The 17,693-nt window shown below is 33.8% G+C and overlaps 1 protein-coding gene across 1 annotated transcript in view; it reads right to left on the bottom strand.

Annotated features, from left to right (window-relative positions):
* Positions 1-468: 468 nt before the first annotated feature.
* Positions 469-17,693, bottom strand: part of LOC149063746 (putative RNA-binding protein 46) — a 29,380-nt gene continuing 12,155 nt past the window's right edge. Inside the window, exons 4-11 of the mRNA XM_089255612.1 lie at positions 16,979-17,153; positions 16,357-16,543; positions 11,191-11,320; positions 8,391-8,495; positions 8,146-8,272; positions 4,745-4,855; positions 3,417-3,938; positions 469-3,269 (exon numbers count right to left, since the gene is read on the bottom strand). Coding sequence (XP_089111738.1) covers positions 3,205-3,269; positions 3,417-3,938; positions 4,745-4,855; positions 8,146-8,272; positions 8,391-8,495; positions 11,191-11,320; positions 16,357-16,543; positions 16,979-17,153 — 1,422 coding nt within the window. The 3' untranslated portion in view covers positions 469-3,204. The remainder of the gene's footprint in view (positions 3,270-3,416; positions 3,939-4,744; positions 4,856-8,145; positions 8,273-8,390; positions 8,496-11,190; positions 11,321-16,356; positions 16,544-16,978; positions 17,154-17,693) is intronic.

Raw genomic sequence — 17,693 nt, 5'->3', positions numbered from 1 at the left:
TCCTAGGAGCAGGTTTTCTGCGCCGCGCGCAACGTGAATCACTCAGCGCGACATGCAGTACACTCACCAATAAGAAAAGCAGTATGACTGTTTTCCTACAAAGCGCAATACGGGTAACGACGGCGCTTCACGTCGGGCGTGAATGGCGCACAGCTACTGGAGGAGTTAAATGCGTCGAGTGCCGCGCTTTTCACCGATCTTCATTTTTAGTGTTGTGCTCTTTCAACACCCCCTATAGATAAGACCCTATCTTATCTATAGGGGGTGTTGGCTCTTAGGAGCACTGCGAGGTCTACGGTTTATGAGATAAAGGACGAATGAATACTTACAGGACACCCTGTATAGTGACTGTATTCCATGAAGCATGAAAAGGCATGTAAAAGGTCAAGGTTTTGCCACACTTTTTGAAAATACATTTTATTAATTTAAAAACGTTACACAAATTAGAGACTAAGAGAGAGAAAAAAACAATGTCGAGAAGTGTGTACACAAGAAAAGCTCGACAATAATTCAAATTACGCAAAAATATCTTGGTTAACGATAAATATTCAATATATATACACACACAAAAGATATATATCATAATGGTACAATTATAACACGTGGAGATATAAAAGATGATGGTTTAAATATGTATTTAATGAACTCTCATTATCATTTTGGCTCTCTGCCAATTTCAGCACTGATAGACAATATGTGGAAACGATAATGGTACAAATTGCAGAAATTAAAGACAATTCTCAAATGTTAAATTCGAATCAATTCGGCCAGATTTGAATGAGAGATAGAGAGAAAGAGTCATTCATATATCACTGTTGCAATTGATATGGACAGATAAAGGTGCCCATTTTTAAATCATCAGAACACTGACGATTATTTTCCACTCAAATTACTTATGTATTGATTTCATAGGAAGAACATTACTCACACTTGACCATTATTGATGAATTTTTTCGTTTGAATACGGCGAGATTGTGAGATCAAATTTTGTCGAACGAATTCCAGCACATACTTTTTACTACATCCGAATTATTGTGTTGCTGACAATTAAGTAACTTTTCGAGCATTCGAAAAGGATTTGATAAAATAATGTTTGTGTGTGTAGCAATATAAGAAAAACTAACAATACATTCTGTTAATACAGTCTTAACACGCATTGTACCATATTTGTATAAACTCAACAACATATAAACAATACGTATATATATAATTTCAGTAAATAAAACTTTCTGTGATAAAATAAAAAATACTTTTAAATATATTGGTATTTATGGGACAGCGAAACAAGAGTACCCACAACACTTCACAGATATCCGTCTTAATCAGCACTCGGGTTCGAATATCTGTCTATCAACAAGAGTAAAAAAAGAAGATTAACCAAATTTGATAAGTGAGATACTTCCTGCGCAGCAGGGTCTCTTACACTTATTTATATCCTTTCTAAAAACCATAGCCTCGAAGAGCGTGTCTTTCGACAGTAAAAATCTGCATTAATTAATTTTTTTTTCAATCTTACCCAAACTCTTGGACGTCAATTTTTTCAGCAAAACCAAATATAGCATATCAAAATTGTGAAATGTATAAAATCGGTGTTGAAAACATTCAAATTTTTCGAGAGAGATACCAATCACATGAAAATTTGTCTAAGAAAAATTCCAACATATAGGTTAAAGGAGGGAAGGGGTGACAGATGGCTCATTCCATGACCCAGCATGCCGGAGCGGGTTTGTAAGCAGGTATCTTACAGTAAACAAACTGCAGTAAACAAACTTTGGGAGGAATATATTCCAATGCTTTGCCTCGCCTCAGAACATCTGATAAGTGTAGAAAATTTTGCCACCATTTTAGTTTGTTTAAATCGTCAACAATTAACAATGGACTATAGGTGGTATGCAAAGATGGGCATGCGATTTTTCAACAGAATTGAAAATTTAGTGGTTCTCAAATTCTAGAAAGGTTGAGAATTGCTGGTATAGGGGACTTCCAATCCCATATAATGTCACGATGCTCCACAGCAGAGTTGCGTACCTTTGGCCCACAGGCAAAATGTGACTTGTTAAAATTGAGTGTTAGGCATGAGAAAGATTAAATAGAAAGTAGTAAAGTATTGAGACTGCAGTGTTACCTGAGCTATCTATCAGTAAGAGAAACAATTGAAATTCATATTAATTTAAAAATCAAGATTTTATAGTATTTAATACATTAAGAACATCGCCCAATAGTTTTAAAAATGTCTGTTAAAACATCCTATAGTTTGAAACACAAGCCATCTATTCCCCCTTTTCCCTTCACAACAATTTTAGTCCCTATCCGCAAGAGAAAAAAAAATTCTGAAATATTTGAGACATCATTTCACTGAGTAAATGGCACCAGCGTAGACAAAATCAAGTATAAAATAAAATTTGCTCTTAAACAAATGCATTATGTAGCCAAAAATGTTACCATCAGAAAATCATTTTCATCATGAAAGATTACGTCATCGAAAATTTTTAAAAATGAGTTCTTGTATAGGGATTTTTTCTTTTCTTTCTCATCAATTTTTATCGCTGCTACAGAATATTAATTTGTGAAATTCGAGGTAAGAAAATTCATTCGTTTCAAAACATGAAAAATCTGATTGAAAAAAAATATATATTTAAAATTATCGAGAGCATATTTCTCTGTGCATTCACAACCACATGGATTAGAGAAAATAGAAGCTCATGAATTTAGGAAGAGAATTTTTTTCTTTGCCAAAAAATGCCAATTCTGATTATGAGCTCTCCGAATTTCATTAACACACAAAAAGGCATATTTGTCTAATTCTATAGCGATGAACTTGATGTTGTCCTTTACATAGTATTATAAAAAAAAAGCATTAAAGAACCTTTCAACCCACGGCACTTAGAACTTGATTCTACAAACAAACAGGGAGATACAAGAATCAGTCCATATATGCTCAACATTCCGCTACAGCCACATGGCTGTGATTACAATGTGTGAAACACTATTTAAGGTTAAATGCACATATAAATATATCTAAATACTTGAATGAATAACAATATAGTCACAAGTTAAAAGTCACATATAACATGAAAAAACAAAGAATGGCCTAACAATAATATTGAGATAAATGGCCAACTGAGGTAAACTCCAGGTGTAAATAGCATCACCAAAAGAGAGAAATTTTCCCATATGACATTTGAGAGATTCAAATCATGGGCATCACATGTTGAAGCTGATGTTGTTGACACCACTCAAGAGTTCATAGAGGGATAACAATTCGTCTCCTGAAAACCACAATAACATATAATTCAACCGAGCACAGTAAGTCATATATGTTAAATAGCAAGGTTCACGAGAGAAACAAGAGGAATTTCATGAAAAACAAATCAAGAAACATTTCTAAAATGAGCTAAAACGGAAACGGAAGTTACCTGAGTTGTAGCTATTCCAAACAGATGAAACACGAGGGTGAAGAGGAGGAGGAGAAGGCGGTGCAGATATCGGGGGAGAAGCCCGAGACCCAATGCACAAACCACTGTTCATCTTGCTATCACCGACAGCTCCGAGGGATTCCAGATTGGCTGCACCTTGGCTGGTCTCCTGGTAAGAGCTGCACGAAGCCATTCCTTCCAGGTTCACGCTGTTATTGACAAACGTTTCCAGGTTTGGAGGACCAACCAGTGCATCCAGGCTGCAGCCAGGGTTGGTCATGATATCTATGCTACTATTCTGGCTACCCAAGGCATCAGGACTAGAATTACGACTCATGCAGGAATTGACATTCGAGCTGAGGTTGGCCAGGACATCTACGAGTGAAGCACTGCTCTTGGAAAGTCCTTCCAGATTTATGCCATGATTAGGAAATGCATCCAGGGACAAATTACGAATTCCGGACCCCAAAACTGGTTGTGGCTGACGTGGTGAAGCCCTCCTGAGGTTTATTCCATCACCAACTGCAAGAAGAACATTCGGGGCGAGAAAAAAAAAAATCAAAATTCTATCCCAACTACATCTTCAAGATACAAATCAATCTGCATATTTGATTGTAAATGATAGGGTTTGACAAATCAGGGGAAAAATAAGTATAAGGCAAACTTCTTAGGAGAGAGTAGAGCATAACTTTTCAAGAAAATGGTGTAGAATTTTTTTTTCTTAAACCTTTTGAGATTTGGTGACCGTTTCCGTGTAACAACAGTCAGGAACCCCTGTGAAATTGGCCAATCCATCTCTATGATTTGTTTTTTGTAAATGTTATATATATATATTTGTATTTGTGTGCATTTACAGTTTAGCTGATTAAAAATATTTTATTCTTACCTCTATAGCTCATGCACAACGGTTGCAACAATAGTCATTTCCATTATCCACAGACTGAGGAATGTGTGATTTTGTTGCCATTTCAATTTTGTAAAATTTCTAGAAATTCTATACATTTTTAATGTTTGAAAATGTAAATTAGTTGTATTATAATATCATTGTGTACCTTTGCACCAACTCTCCAGATTGGAACCTGAGTCGTATGTAGGGTTGGCACATTGATATAAATTTCGAAAATTTTATGCTGTATTTGTTTCCAGTTAGAAAATCTCACTTGAAAAAGTTTAGGTGCAAATTCACATTTTTCAAGTCATCATGGGGGAACCGGCACCTGGGATTTGTCAAGCCTTGGTACACTAATAATACAGAATATCAGACTCAACTTTTTTTCAAAAAACCAATATAAATGTTCACTATAACTACTATTAACACAAAAACTTACTGCAACCAAATTCATTAGTTGGGATGGGAGGCATAGGGAAATGTCCAAGTCCATTGTTTGATGGAGGCTCGATAGGTGGAAGCACATTTCTTGGCATGAAGTAATCGAAAGCTGTGAAAACAAAATAAATTTCAGAATAAAAATCCTTTTTTTTTAGAAAAAATAGTTGTAAGTAATACATAGCAAGATAAATAGCAATACCACGTTATTTTAAATATATGTATAAAAATACAGAGTCAAACACGGTTGTAATGCCACCATCTATCCCAAAAAATTTTGGCACTATAATAAGTTTGGCATTAAATCGGATCATGGTCGGAATAGTGTTTCAGTGAAACTCCAGTACATAAATTCTCATGTTTAACCGTTTAAAGGCCGAACTATGAACAAAGTCACTTATTGTTTTGAAATTTGGAATTTGAGGTCCTTTTGCATGCCTATACATAGATCAACTTTGAAATTTGAAGAAAAAATTTTTCTTCTTTGTTTTTCACGATAACACACTTGGGGAGAGGTGAAAGCGGAAACTGGTATAGCCTATATTCTAACGATTATTTACTTTTGGAGTATAGTTCTCACACGAAATTTTCCATTTTCTACTACAAATTCGCAACACATACTGGTTGTTTTAACATAAAAATGTGAGTGCTGAACATTCAAATTTTTTTTCTAATGTCCATGAAGGAAGACATATATATTTGATGGACCCGTTTGTCACATTGGTAGCATTTATACATAGTGTTTTTTTTTGGCAAACCGAACACCGTCCTTTCTTCGCAGACAATATGATGGCTATCAGATGACCTAACATCTTTTTTCAGTTGACGTGGACCTGGATAAATAATTAACCCCTCCTTCGTTCGTAGAAGGTTCAATTGTCACTTCTCTTTGGTATTCTGAATGCAAAATAAGATACGTTTCTCACAACTCTGAATGAATTATCCAACATGCTGTAATGGTCATATGGCAAATTTTTTCCTATGGAATCCAGAGCCGAGGTTCTGATCAGATTCTAGAAAGAATTTTTTTTATCCCATGTAATAATTTTTTTTTCTGATCGCTCAAAACTGTTTTGCCCTTTCTTGAAACTTGAGTGTTGCACTTGCATTTTGCTCCTTTTTTCTGCCCTACATCTTTTGAACAACACATTTCAGGAGTTTTCTAACACCTCATCCTCGTTTTTGCAAAATTACCTCTCATTTCACATGCATAAGTTTGAACCGTTGATACTACGGTAGATCATTTTTTCAACAATATCTTCATCTGTAATGGTCTCATTAGCACGTAATTGGCATATATCTGCATCCTGTAATTCGGAATCTAAAAGAGTTTCTAAATATCCTACAGCTTCTAATGCAAGATACGTTTTTAATATGGTTACGCTCAGCTGAACACAAGACTATCGTAAGATTGTCAAACTCGGTTTGATTAGTCTGAAGTCCACTAAAACATACATTTCTAAGAATGCAAGAATATAAAAGTACTCACCCAATATAAACAATCCACCTCAGAAAGCACATTCCTCTGTGTCATATTACCCAGAATTAGCCCCTATACACATGTCGAAGGATGACAACCATCCTGGGGTTAGAACGGGGAAATCGAAGCCGCGCACTGCACATTAGATATCCCTAGAATCCTGTTCTTGCTCATGTTCCATTATGGAACATGAATTTTTGAACGCACGTAACTCTTTAACGTTTAATAGTACAAAGAAATTAATAGATTTACTTTGATTGATACATGGTGGTAGAAACACACAAAATAATTTTCAATTTACTTCAAAATTGAAATTTTGGCAAATTTTTATCGAAATGGGGAAAAAATGCCCAAAAAATGTCAAATTTCAAAATTCTGTGAAAAATGTTTATATCAACCTGAAGTTTCCGAATTTATTTCAAAAAATACTTTGCACTCTCGCTTATATATGATAAAAAACCTGAAATGTTTGAATCAATTTTTATCTGATATTTTTGTAAATAAAAACTATGTTCCATTTATGGAACATTGGCCTTTAAAGATATATAATACACAGAGATATAAAAAATACACTTAATCTTTGAAATTAGTTTCATTATATATAGATTTAGCAACACATTTTATATGAACAAACACAGACAAGGGCAAATAATAGCGGCATTGCTTCTAGTCTGTATTTGTTAGAACTCCTTTTGGCATGATTGAATGGAGCAAATTGAGGGAGATGATAACACCCGAAGTGTAATGTAAACTCGCTGGTTATTTATAGTTATGCTGACCAATTATATTGGTGGAATGAAAAAAATAAATCCTCATCTCCTTTTGAAGAAAAAAAACCAAATTATATACGTGTTAGAAGAAGTGTTGTGGAAATTCTTGGAAAACGGCACATTGACTTTTTATACATCCAAACATCAGTTGAAGTTATACCGAGCTGAAGCTAAAGCAGGTTTTTTATATTACAATTCCTATGTGGAATTTTTTTACTGAAAATTTGTGGCACTATACCAGGGCTCTACTGTACATACTATAACACTGATAAAGTTGTTAAAAATTTGGTTCGGAACATTGATACAGTACACACATTAGTTTATACTTTAGAAGAAACTATCTAGAAGAAATGGTTGAAAAAAAAGCTGAAAACTGTCAATGAACATCATGCAGTTGACTAGTTGAATAATGTAGTTTTAAAAAATTCTAGCATTTGCTTCTTTTAACTATTACCATACTCATGTCGGAATAGAAATGAGCAAATTATGAATTTGAAACAGGTGATAAAACATTACAATATTATCTATTAACTCCATTTGAAATTGTATAAACATATAATTTGTTTTTCACGTAACGCATGTGGAAGGATCCTCTCGATTATAAACAGAGTGAATTGAGAACCCATGAAATATATATATATTACTCTGTTTCACCAGAATTTACTTCTTCTTGAAGTATGGCAGTTTCTTGTTAATAAAAGCCATTCCTCACGCAATAGAAAGGGGATTTCTTCCTGAAAATATTTGAGGAATGACAAACATTAATAGCGTATCAGAATGCACCGTGTGATGTTTCTTACCTGCTACAATATTTCAAATATGGCCCCAGGATCTCTCCAGCGATCATTCATGCACCAACTTTTCAAAAACTTTGAAAGGGGAAAAAACAGAGGCAAAATACTTTTTGCCCCACAATAAATCCCTTAGGGATTGTTTTCAGAAGTGGGGATTCTTTTCAAATGAAGTAGGGAATTTTTAGGGACAATTAGGGATTTTTTTCTGATTTTCATAAAAATTTGGGAGGTTTAAGAACTTTCCGGGAGGTTGAGAGATGAAGCTGAAATTCGGGAGACTTGGCAGCTATGGCAGGATATTACAGAACGTTTATCTACAAAACATTCAATATTGAAATAATGAATATGTGATTCTTACTTTCTGGAGACAATTCCAACTTCAGTATGGCAAACTGGGCAGCCAGGACACGAGACTCTTCTGGGGAGTGGCCAAGTTTGCTACTCATGAATGTGTTAGCTTCACTCGGCAAATTAGGAATGGTCACCTAAATTTTTAAACAATTCTGCTTTAAGAATGGAATTAAAAACAAGGTATTACATTTCAATAATATTCACTGGTGAAATAAGCTAAGTACAAATGCACAAAAATAAGATCAACCCTACTTTGCAAGAAAATAGAGGAGGATTATCCATTATATTTTGAGCGATATCTGTAACCTCATATTTGGGTTCACCCCAGCCTCTCTCATGGCACAAGTAAGAAAGTATCTGCAATAAGATTTAAAAAGATTAAACGTTAAATCACATCCAAAACAAATTGTAAATTTTGCCACACCTAATGAAAGTGAACAAAAGTTAAATTTTCCCTTCAATTAATAACAATGATGAAAGTACATATGAAACTCCACTTTCAATTTCAGTAAAAATGTCAAGAAAATGTACATATAGCACATAGAGATTTAAAAAATTCTCAGTAATAATCTTCTAGGGAATATTACCAGATCAGATTTCATTCACCACATGACAACTATAGAAATTTTTGTCAGAGTTTCTGAATAGGGGAGGAGGAAGGACAGAGAATTTTTGGGAAAACTTATATTTAATAACACATTTGGAAATATATTAAAGTCTGCAGAAGATATCATTGCTGCCGTCACATGGCAACAAGAATTAATGCATCAAAATTAATTTGACTAAAGTTGTATTATAAATGCTAACTATGTCTTTTACAATTGCTGCAACAGAAAAAAAGTTTCAGTACTTCAAATATACTGATCTTTGGTGTTAAGAAAAAGAAAAAAAAAGTCACGAATATATTTAAATATGAATAATACAGAACTTGTGTGCCCATCGAAGGAAATGACAGTCATGATGTTTTTAAGCTGTCAAGTACTTTAAAATGTATGCAGATGTTAAGAGCTGTTTACGCAGATTTAGCTAGCAAGTGGTTAAAAGTAAAATAGAAACCGGTCTATTTTTCACAATTTAAAATTTAATTAAATACTTAATCACCTGATCATGTAAACGGGCCTTTAGAACTAAAGTTATTATAAGAACAGCTTCCTTTGCCAACCAATTTTTATTTATTTCCTGCTTTTGTGAAAATTTAGATCATTAAAAAAAAGTTTAATAACATTTGAGGATGGATTATTTTCTCATGTTACCTTAATCTTCACTCAAAACCTTCAATGAGCAAACTAAAACCTCTGAGATTATTCCCTAATTACACTAGACAACAATGTCTGTCCTCTGTAGTTTAATGGTAGAACACGTGCCCAGAAAGTGTGAGGTTGGTGGTTCGATTCCCCACAGAGGAATGTGACTTTTTTTCCAATTATCTTTGCTTTGTATCCAGTCATTTGTACTTTGTAATATTGGTGGAGAGGGCCATGGTTTCATCCTAGACAACAATGAATTGCATCCGACATGAAAACGGGGTGAAAAATGGAAATCTGATTTTTTTGTAGCAGCCAAAAAGTTTTTTTTGTAGCAGAATTTATCAGTTATGTAGCACTTTAAAATTTTGGCAGTAAATAAAATACACAGTTTTTATACACATATATACAGTAGTGTACAGAGGATTACTTTTTACTTCAAAAGACAGCGTTTAGCTCAGAAGAAGGGGTGCCCTTTCCACAAGGCACAAAATACAGATATTTAATAAAATATATATATCATAAAAAAACTTTGAGAAACTTCTTGATATTCATATATTTTTACTTTCTCTACAATATCAACAAATGAGAGGATTTTAATGCAGACAATTTTAACACATGGTATTTCAGATTTCAAAAATAATTTGAAAATGACTGTTTTGAGATTTATCTTGTACACTTGGTAATCACTAATTTAAAAAAAAAAAAATCACTACAGGAGAGCCTTGAAACACAGTAATTATCATTTTTTGTTTTTGCCGCTGATGAAAGTCTAAGTCATGCTTTTGTTCTCTTCTGTTTCAAGCATTTTTGAATGTTTGATCTTGCTTTTTTTTACCAGAATTTACCTATTTCATATTTAAAATTATGTTTTTCTTTTTGACTTCACTCTTGATCATTACCTCAGTTTGATTGAACATACTTTGAGATGACTTCTTTTACTGGGTCATTCTTAGAATATTTATTAGATATTTTAAGAAATTTAATAGTGATAAAAACTATAGACTTAAATTATTTTTAACTTGCACTATTGTAAGTGCAAGTTAAAAATGCACTTACAATTGTGCACAAAATTATTATTAATGCTTCTGTAATTTAAAATTACAGAAGCATTTAAAATTGCCTTCTGTAATTTTAAATGCTTTAAAAATACAGAAGGCAATTGATTGCTATTGAGTAGCATCAGAATTACAAAACCTAGAATAGCCTATGTATCCAATTGCTTTGTAATGCAAACTGTTGCTTCAACTACACACAAAATGTGCAGCATAATTTTAAATGATGAATGTTAAGTGCTGTCCAAGACTCCAAGACCATGAGGTAGTAAATACAAAATTATTTTTTCATTCCAGACAGAAGTTTTTAATGACTACTTTACTTTTTTAACCCTCAAACTAAACAAATGAAAAATTAACCATTCACATACACCCTCCCCCCCCCCCCCCCCCAAATAACTTGGAAAATGATACAATTTTTACTTTGCAAAATCATTAGTTGCAATCTACAACATTTATAATATTTGGCAATATATCAACGATTTACTGTTCAATTAAAACCAATTACACAAATTTTATTGATAAAATTTGGTAAAAAAAATAGGGGGTAGTAGGAGGGTATTTATAAAAGAGGTTATTGTTATATAGGATTTATACTGTAAAAAAAGAATTTATGTATGTGATATTTTCACTGCTTAAAATCAGAAAATATGATATATGAAAATATATAAATATATATAATTCTTGCAATATTTTTATTCAATGAGAATATTACTGCATCCCATCTCTAATAGCATGTAAAATAAATCATACCATAGGAAATTTGATTGCACTCAATCCTTCCCTGAATGGATTTGGCTGTATGGGTTTTGGTTGGATGGCACCACCAGAGCAATACAATGCTTCATTTTCCACACTTGATCTCAGCATAGCAGCCTCTCGACTGGCAAGAAGAAAAAATTACATGATCAGATTTGTATGATAAATTTACAGTACATAATAAATTTTGGATTATGATTTCTACAGTACATCTTTTTCTGTGCATTCAGAAAAATTTAAAAGCCATAAAAAGAGCACGGAGAAGATTAAAATCTTTCAGATTTTTTGACCAAAGATAATTAATTATAATAATGGATATAGTTTTATAGCCCTCAAATCTTATTTCTTTTAATATAAATAAATAGTAGCATGGCCTAACTGCATCGCACAGCTGCCAACTTTTGAAAATGAAAATTAAGGAGATTTTCATGTGAACCCGTATTTTATACTAAAGCCACTTTCTAATAAATACAAAAGGGATTTTTCCAAATAAAATGGAGATTTTCTGCACAAAAAAGTTAAAGCATAGAGAATAAAATCCCTACTCAAAAATTGAAGTCAAATAAAATAGGGATTTCACACACATGGAAGTTAAACCCTTCGGAATAAAATCCCTAAACAAAAAATAAGTGAAATTGGAGGCCAAAACTTCAATGGTGATCTAAAAAAATATATATAGTGTTCAATCAGAAACAATGTGAACAAACATTCTGCGCAAATGACCCCAAAATCATTGGAAGATGAAGAAAAAAAAAAAAAAAAATTTTTGAGGAAGACTGACTTTTTGTGACACTTGCTTGATGTTTTTTTGATTTCACATGGGTGATGATGTCAGTCCTTCCACCATGAAAGATGTTTGTCCTTAACACAACTTTGCATAAAAAAAGTCTGCCTTTTTCTGGAATGTTTGATGAAAGAAAATTCATCGGAATAAGTATCTTTAAAATTGATTAAATATTTTTTTGCTTATCATTATTCATATTTTGTTATCGCACGTACGTAACTTCAACAAAAGAGGAAGTTTTAACAACATGCGCATCAATATAATCTTCAACTATTATCCAGGACTATTGGCTGCTAAAAGCTGTTCCCTGCACGATAAGACAAACAACTCTTCTTGTTACCATCACAGGGTTTGTAAACATTCCTTAAAAATGGAATTTCCTACTATTATCCCATTTACGACGTGTGATGTCATTTCAAAAGGGGAAAAAGCAACAGAGGCAAAATACTTTTTGCCCCACAAGAAATTTCTTAGGAATTGTTTTTAGAAGCGGGGATTCTTTTTAAACGAAGTAGGGAATTTTTAGAGGGAATTAGGGATATTTTGTGATTTTCGTAAAAATTCGGGAGATTTAAGAACTTCGGGAGGTCAAGAGATGAAGCTAAAATTTGGGAGACTTGGTAGCTATGGCATCAGAACTTAGTACCAGGGTTGGCAGGTTTGCAATGGGTTTTAACAGCCATGTCAAAAATTCTCCACCAAAACCTCACAAATATTACTCTTTCCCATATAAAAATTCCTATTCAAAATACACAACACATTAATTGCATGTATGGGACTATGTTATACAAAAAATAAATACTTAATTTGATTGTAAAATAATTTTCTACTCTCTACAGAATTATTTTGGAAATGTTTTTTTTTCTTATAAAATACTAGCTGATACCCGGCGACGTTGCCCGCCCCGTAAACAATTTATATATGTATAGCTTATTAATTACTTCTTAATCAAAAAAAATTCTGCATCAAGTAAGAGAAAATTACTTTTATTTTTTAATATTTTAATTAAAATCTTCAGGCAATCGCTTGTGGATAATACACGATATGTTTTGTTTTTCCATCGGGTGTGTAGATGTACAAATACCAACACGCGACGTAAAGCTGTCCGTGTGAAAATCAGGGCTCAAGTAGGTTGATACCTGCCACTGCTAACAACTGGCCTTGCGCTTTGTTGATTGTCATGGCAAAAACTAAACGAATCGGGAACTGTAATCGCTTGAATTACTTGAAAGTGAATGGCATTTCTTCGGTGATGATTGGGATACGTGGAATGAAGACTTCTTTTTCTTTGTAACATCCAGTTAGAATCGTTGCTTCAATGATGCAATTTCTTCACGCAGAGTCTGTTGCCATAGCAGAGTATCGGTGTCTCCAAATTTCTTAAAAGCATTACAGTTGCTCCGACTTTGAGGGTCAAATTGTGTGGTGGCACACCCGGAATATCCAAAGGAGTTCAGAAATTCTGCAGGATACAGAACTGTCTGCGCTGTGTCTGTGACAGTGTCAACCGATTTGTAAGATGTGGAGTCTCCCGGAATAATTTTTAGGATTTTTCCGTTGATCTTGTTCACACTCATTTGTCGGTGCCAGAATCGTACTCTCACAAAGCCACTCATGGTTTCTGTGATTTTGTTGAATGTTTGGGAAGACTTTGTCTGCAAGTTCTTGAACTGAGTTTATATATATAATAACTGGCAAAATCCATTTGGGAACGTTATCAGTCCAGTGCTTGGGTCTACGGGAATTCTTCCATTGCCAAGTTTGATCAACTGATGTGAAAATGATAGCAGTGCTGAGTCATTTTGCAGTTGAACTCGCATGTTGGTGGATAATGATAATTTTTTAGCTTCGTGCCAGAGTGTTGATGTCCTAACAAACTCGAGGCGACCACCGATAGACAGAACCTTCACTTCCAACCCATCTCACTAATGGCAGTAAATTGCAATGTAGCGATATGGCCAGAGTTGGTGTTTGGTGAAGTAGAGTGCTGATGATTTGAGGCAAGGATTGAGTTCATCAGCTGGCGTAGAACATTTTTATTCCCTGTTTTATCGTTGTAGTTGTTGTTCTCTGTTGTTAGTAACGTCAGATGTCCAGCTTCTGCAGCGAATATTATTCAAACTCCTTTTAAGCACTTTTTAAATTGAAACTACACCTCAACGATGGGTGGTTGATGAGATAAAGGCCACATAAGCACTTACAGGACACCCTGTATACATGCAAGCAAAAATATCTGGCGCTTCCAGGGTTTTCTTCAATTACTGGGAGTATTGGAAAAGAGCCAAACCATTATAAAGGAATAAACTGTAATGATGGCAGCGTTAAAGATGTGACAAACCATTGTAAAGACATATACACGTCTGAAACGCATTGTTGGAAACCACGGTAACCAAAGTAAACGTTCCGAAAGTGATTGTTGAGGCCCCCAAAACCATTGTTGCCCGACAGTTTTTTGCCCAGCTCTGACGAACTTTTAAAGTAGCCTACGGTTCAATCCCGGACCTGTTTGGTATATATGCAAAATCTGGCGACGATCGGTCTAAAACTGTAGATTTGTATAAAGAGCATACATACATACTTTCACATTTATATATAACATAAAATTTTTATAAAGCATAGCATAAAAGCTGAAGAAAAACTATGGAATGATTTTATATTCTTCAATTCAAGATGATGCTTGACCTTCCAAAATTTCTTTAAACTGTTTATATTATGTGTATAAACATCTGCTGTACACTTTTTATAACAGATAGGTGTTTAAAAATATCTTTTACACCATATATATGCAATGCTGATTTCTGTCATTAAATTATCTAGATAATCACTGATACTTAAAACAATACTCGTATTAGAATACATCTAGCAATCAAAATACTAGATTGTATTGACTCCTAATTGTAAAACTCCTATAACTTATTCTTGGTGAAGTAAGAATGACTAAGTTTGACTACGATATGATATGGTATATTTACTAGCATTCATAATGCAATGGATTCTCAATTGAAGCAGGATCTAAACATGCAAAATAATGCTTTGGGAATCAAGTCCTCGCAGCTCTGCTTTGATTGAAAATACTCTTTAAAAATATAGTTTATATAGCCTATGCCAGTTTTCAAACTGTGTGCCTCCAACCTTTGTCAGGGGTAAAGCAGAGCACTCACCCTGACAAAGGTTTTTAGAAAATATTCTTTGTTAAACAACTCTGGGGATCCGGTGGAGCTCGCGGATAAGTGTTGAATAGGAAACAGGGACGCTGTGGGTGAAGAAAGTTTGAGAACCCCTGACCTATGCTATGAAAATTTTAGATGAGAATAAATGAGTTTGGTGTATTGAGAGATGCTTCACAAAAAAAAAAAAAAATTATTTGTAATGAAATTTTGGACAGATCAGAAAATTTAAAATATCAAACTAGGTAATTTTCCTCAGTAGTTACAATTCAAAATATAAAAAAAAAAGGTTAACCTACATAAAAGTAAGTGTTTTGTTATTTAACATATCCATCAGGTTAAAAAAAAGAATATTTGACAACATTGACAATAAGTTTTTAACTGTTTCAATACCAAGTAGGCAGGGTCGTCTTAAGAGCATGATGGGCCCCTGGGCCAAGTGATTTTTCTGAGGCCCTACCAGGCAAATTCTTGAAGATTTCAACCAGATTCCATTTTTGTGAGGCCCCTTTTCTCTTGAGGCCCCCGGGCCATGCCCAGGTGGGCCCATGCCTTAAAACGACACTGCAAGTAGGTTTCTGAGGTAAGAAAACCTAACCCTCCGATGCTCTATCGCACATATTTAAAATAAACAGCTCTATTTTGCTTAGTAACTAGAACAAGGGTAATCAGTAGTTAATTAACATAATTAAATTATATTGATTCATTTAATTTTTAATTTCAAAAACTTTTAAATAATTCAATTAAATTAAGGTAAAATTTAAATTTAAGATAAAATAGACCATAAAATTATATATATTATCTGTTCTAGTCATCGCATTATATACCTATTGTGTTCAAAATATCCAAAAGCATTCATTTAGGTTTTTAACAGTTCTCAACAGTTTAAATCAGTTTTTTGCTGCTTGTCATGTCAAAAACCCAACCCTGCTTAGCAGAGATTATTTCCATCTTTTCACAGGTCTCTCACTGTTGGTAAATTTCATTAGTCTGAGTTGGAGCCCCATTAAACAAATATTGGATACTCATTAGCTTATTGCATTTGTGAAGATGAAAGAGGTTTTGATTATGAAAGTTAATGAACTGGATCAAACTTATTTCCAAAGTCTGAAAGAAAATTACATGTTTTCAGCTCTGAAGAACATCACAACTTGCTTAAAATGAAATTAAAAATTCAACATATCAAAATATGGAAGAAAACTGACTCACCGAATCTGCTGCTGGAAGGAATTTGCAATCCGCTCATTCAACAGCTGAGTCTGAGCTTCAGAAAAGATTCCCAAAGAACGTGGATAAGAGCGGTAGCCCTCGACTGCAACTCTGCTCTGGTTACGTAGAGCACACTGAGGTGGTTTGGCCCATGTAACCTCAATTGAACATCCATCGATCACATAACCTAGATAATTTTTTTACCATTAAAATTGAAAACCTCTGTAGAGAGTTCATCTCTTATTTATTGTGAAACTCAAGACAAACAAAATTGATTTAAGTGACAATAAATTGAACTTTCAAATAAAGAAAAATGTTTTTCCAATACTGCTAGGTTGTGGGGGAAACACTAGTTGGCAGTGAAAAAAACCAGCTATGCTTATATGGGTGTTGTGATTCACACTGCTTCCCAACAGAGGGAGACAGTTGCTTGTACATGTATGAGAGTATTTTTATTTCCTTTTGTCCCTTTTTCAAGTATTAGATGTCATTACTAAAGCTGTAAACAGCAAAAAGAATATTTCCAGCAGAATTATATAAATATATATACTGTAATATTGCAATTTATAAAAACCATAAACCATTACAAGAAAGAAAAAAGAAAAAAAGTTACTTAACCAACCATTCAGCCTGGATAAAGCAAGTTCAGCCTCATTCCTCTTGATGTAGTGCACAAAGGCAAAGTCTCGTATCTTTTTCACTTTGTCGATGCGAAGAAATCCTCCAAGGGAGAAAATCTGTTGTAAATGATCTTCTGAGGTCCTTGCAGTGAGATTTCGAGCATAAAGCACTGTCACCTGAACGAAAAAAAAATTGTTATAAGGAAAACTGCATCAAATATATATTTTTGCCACTAATGATGGAACTCTAAAAATAACCCATTCCAACTGAAGGGTCTAAGAAAAAAACGACTTTACAGCAATTTTTTTTTGAAAATGAGATAACAGTGCAACTTGCTAAGACAAAATTTTGCCCAAGACCCTATGATGCTCTTGAGATCACCCAGCACACAGGTAATGACTTATAGCTTATAAGAGATGAATAACTGCAAGTGATTTCAAAATATTAGTCATGTATCAGTAACTGTTAGCATTAATCTTTTGCTACTGTTTATTATCTATCTGATGTTCTACTTAGCATCACGTCAATCATGAGAGAAAAAAAATTGTACTTCATAAGAGCAAGATTAATTTGTTAGATGCTTATTCTTAGTAAAGATTTTTGAATCACTCTGCAATCATCACATAATCTCCATAACATGAGGTATGCGCAGAGGAGACCGCTGTACTTTAGGACAGTTGTACTTATGGATATTTCATTTTAAAATTTGAAAACAG

The sequence above is a fragment of the Pholcus phalangioides genome, unplaced genomic scaffold, assembly GCF_987345545.1.
Source record: "Pholcus phalangioides strain wild (caught in Gottingen) unplaced genomic scaffold, Ppha-v1.0 ptg000043l_1, whole genome shotgun sequence".
Classification (NCBI taxonomy): domain Eukaryota; kingdom Metazoa; phylum Arthropoda; class Arachnida; order Araneae; family Pholcidae; genus Pholcus; species Pholcus phalangioides.
The sequence above is the reverse complement of the archived record's forward strand: the minus strand, read 5'-3'. Positions and strand labels throughout refer to the sequence as shown.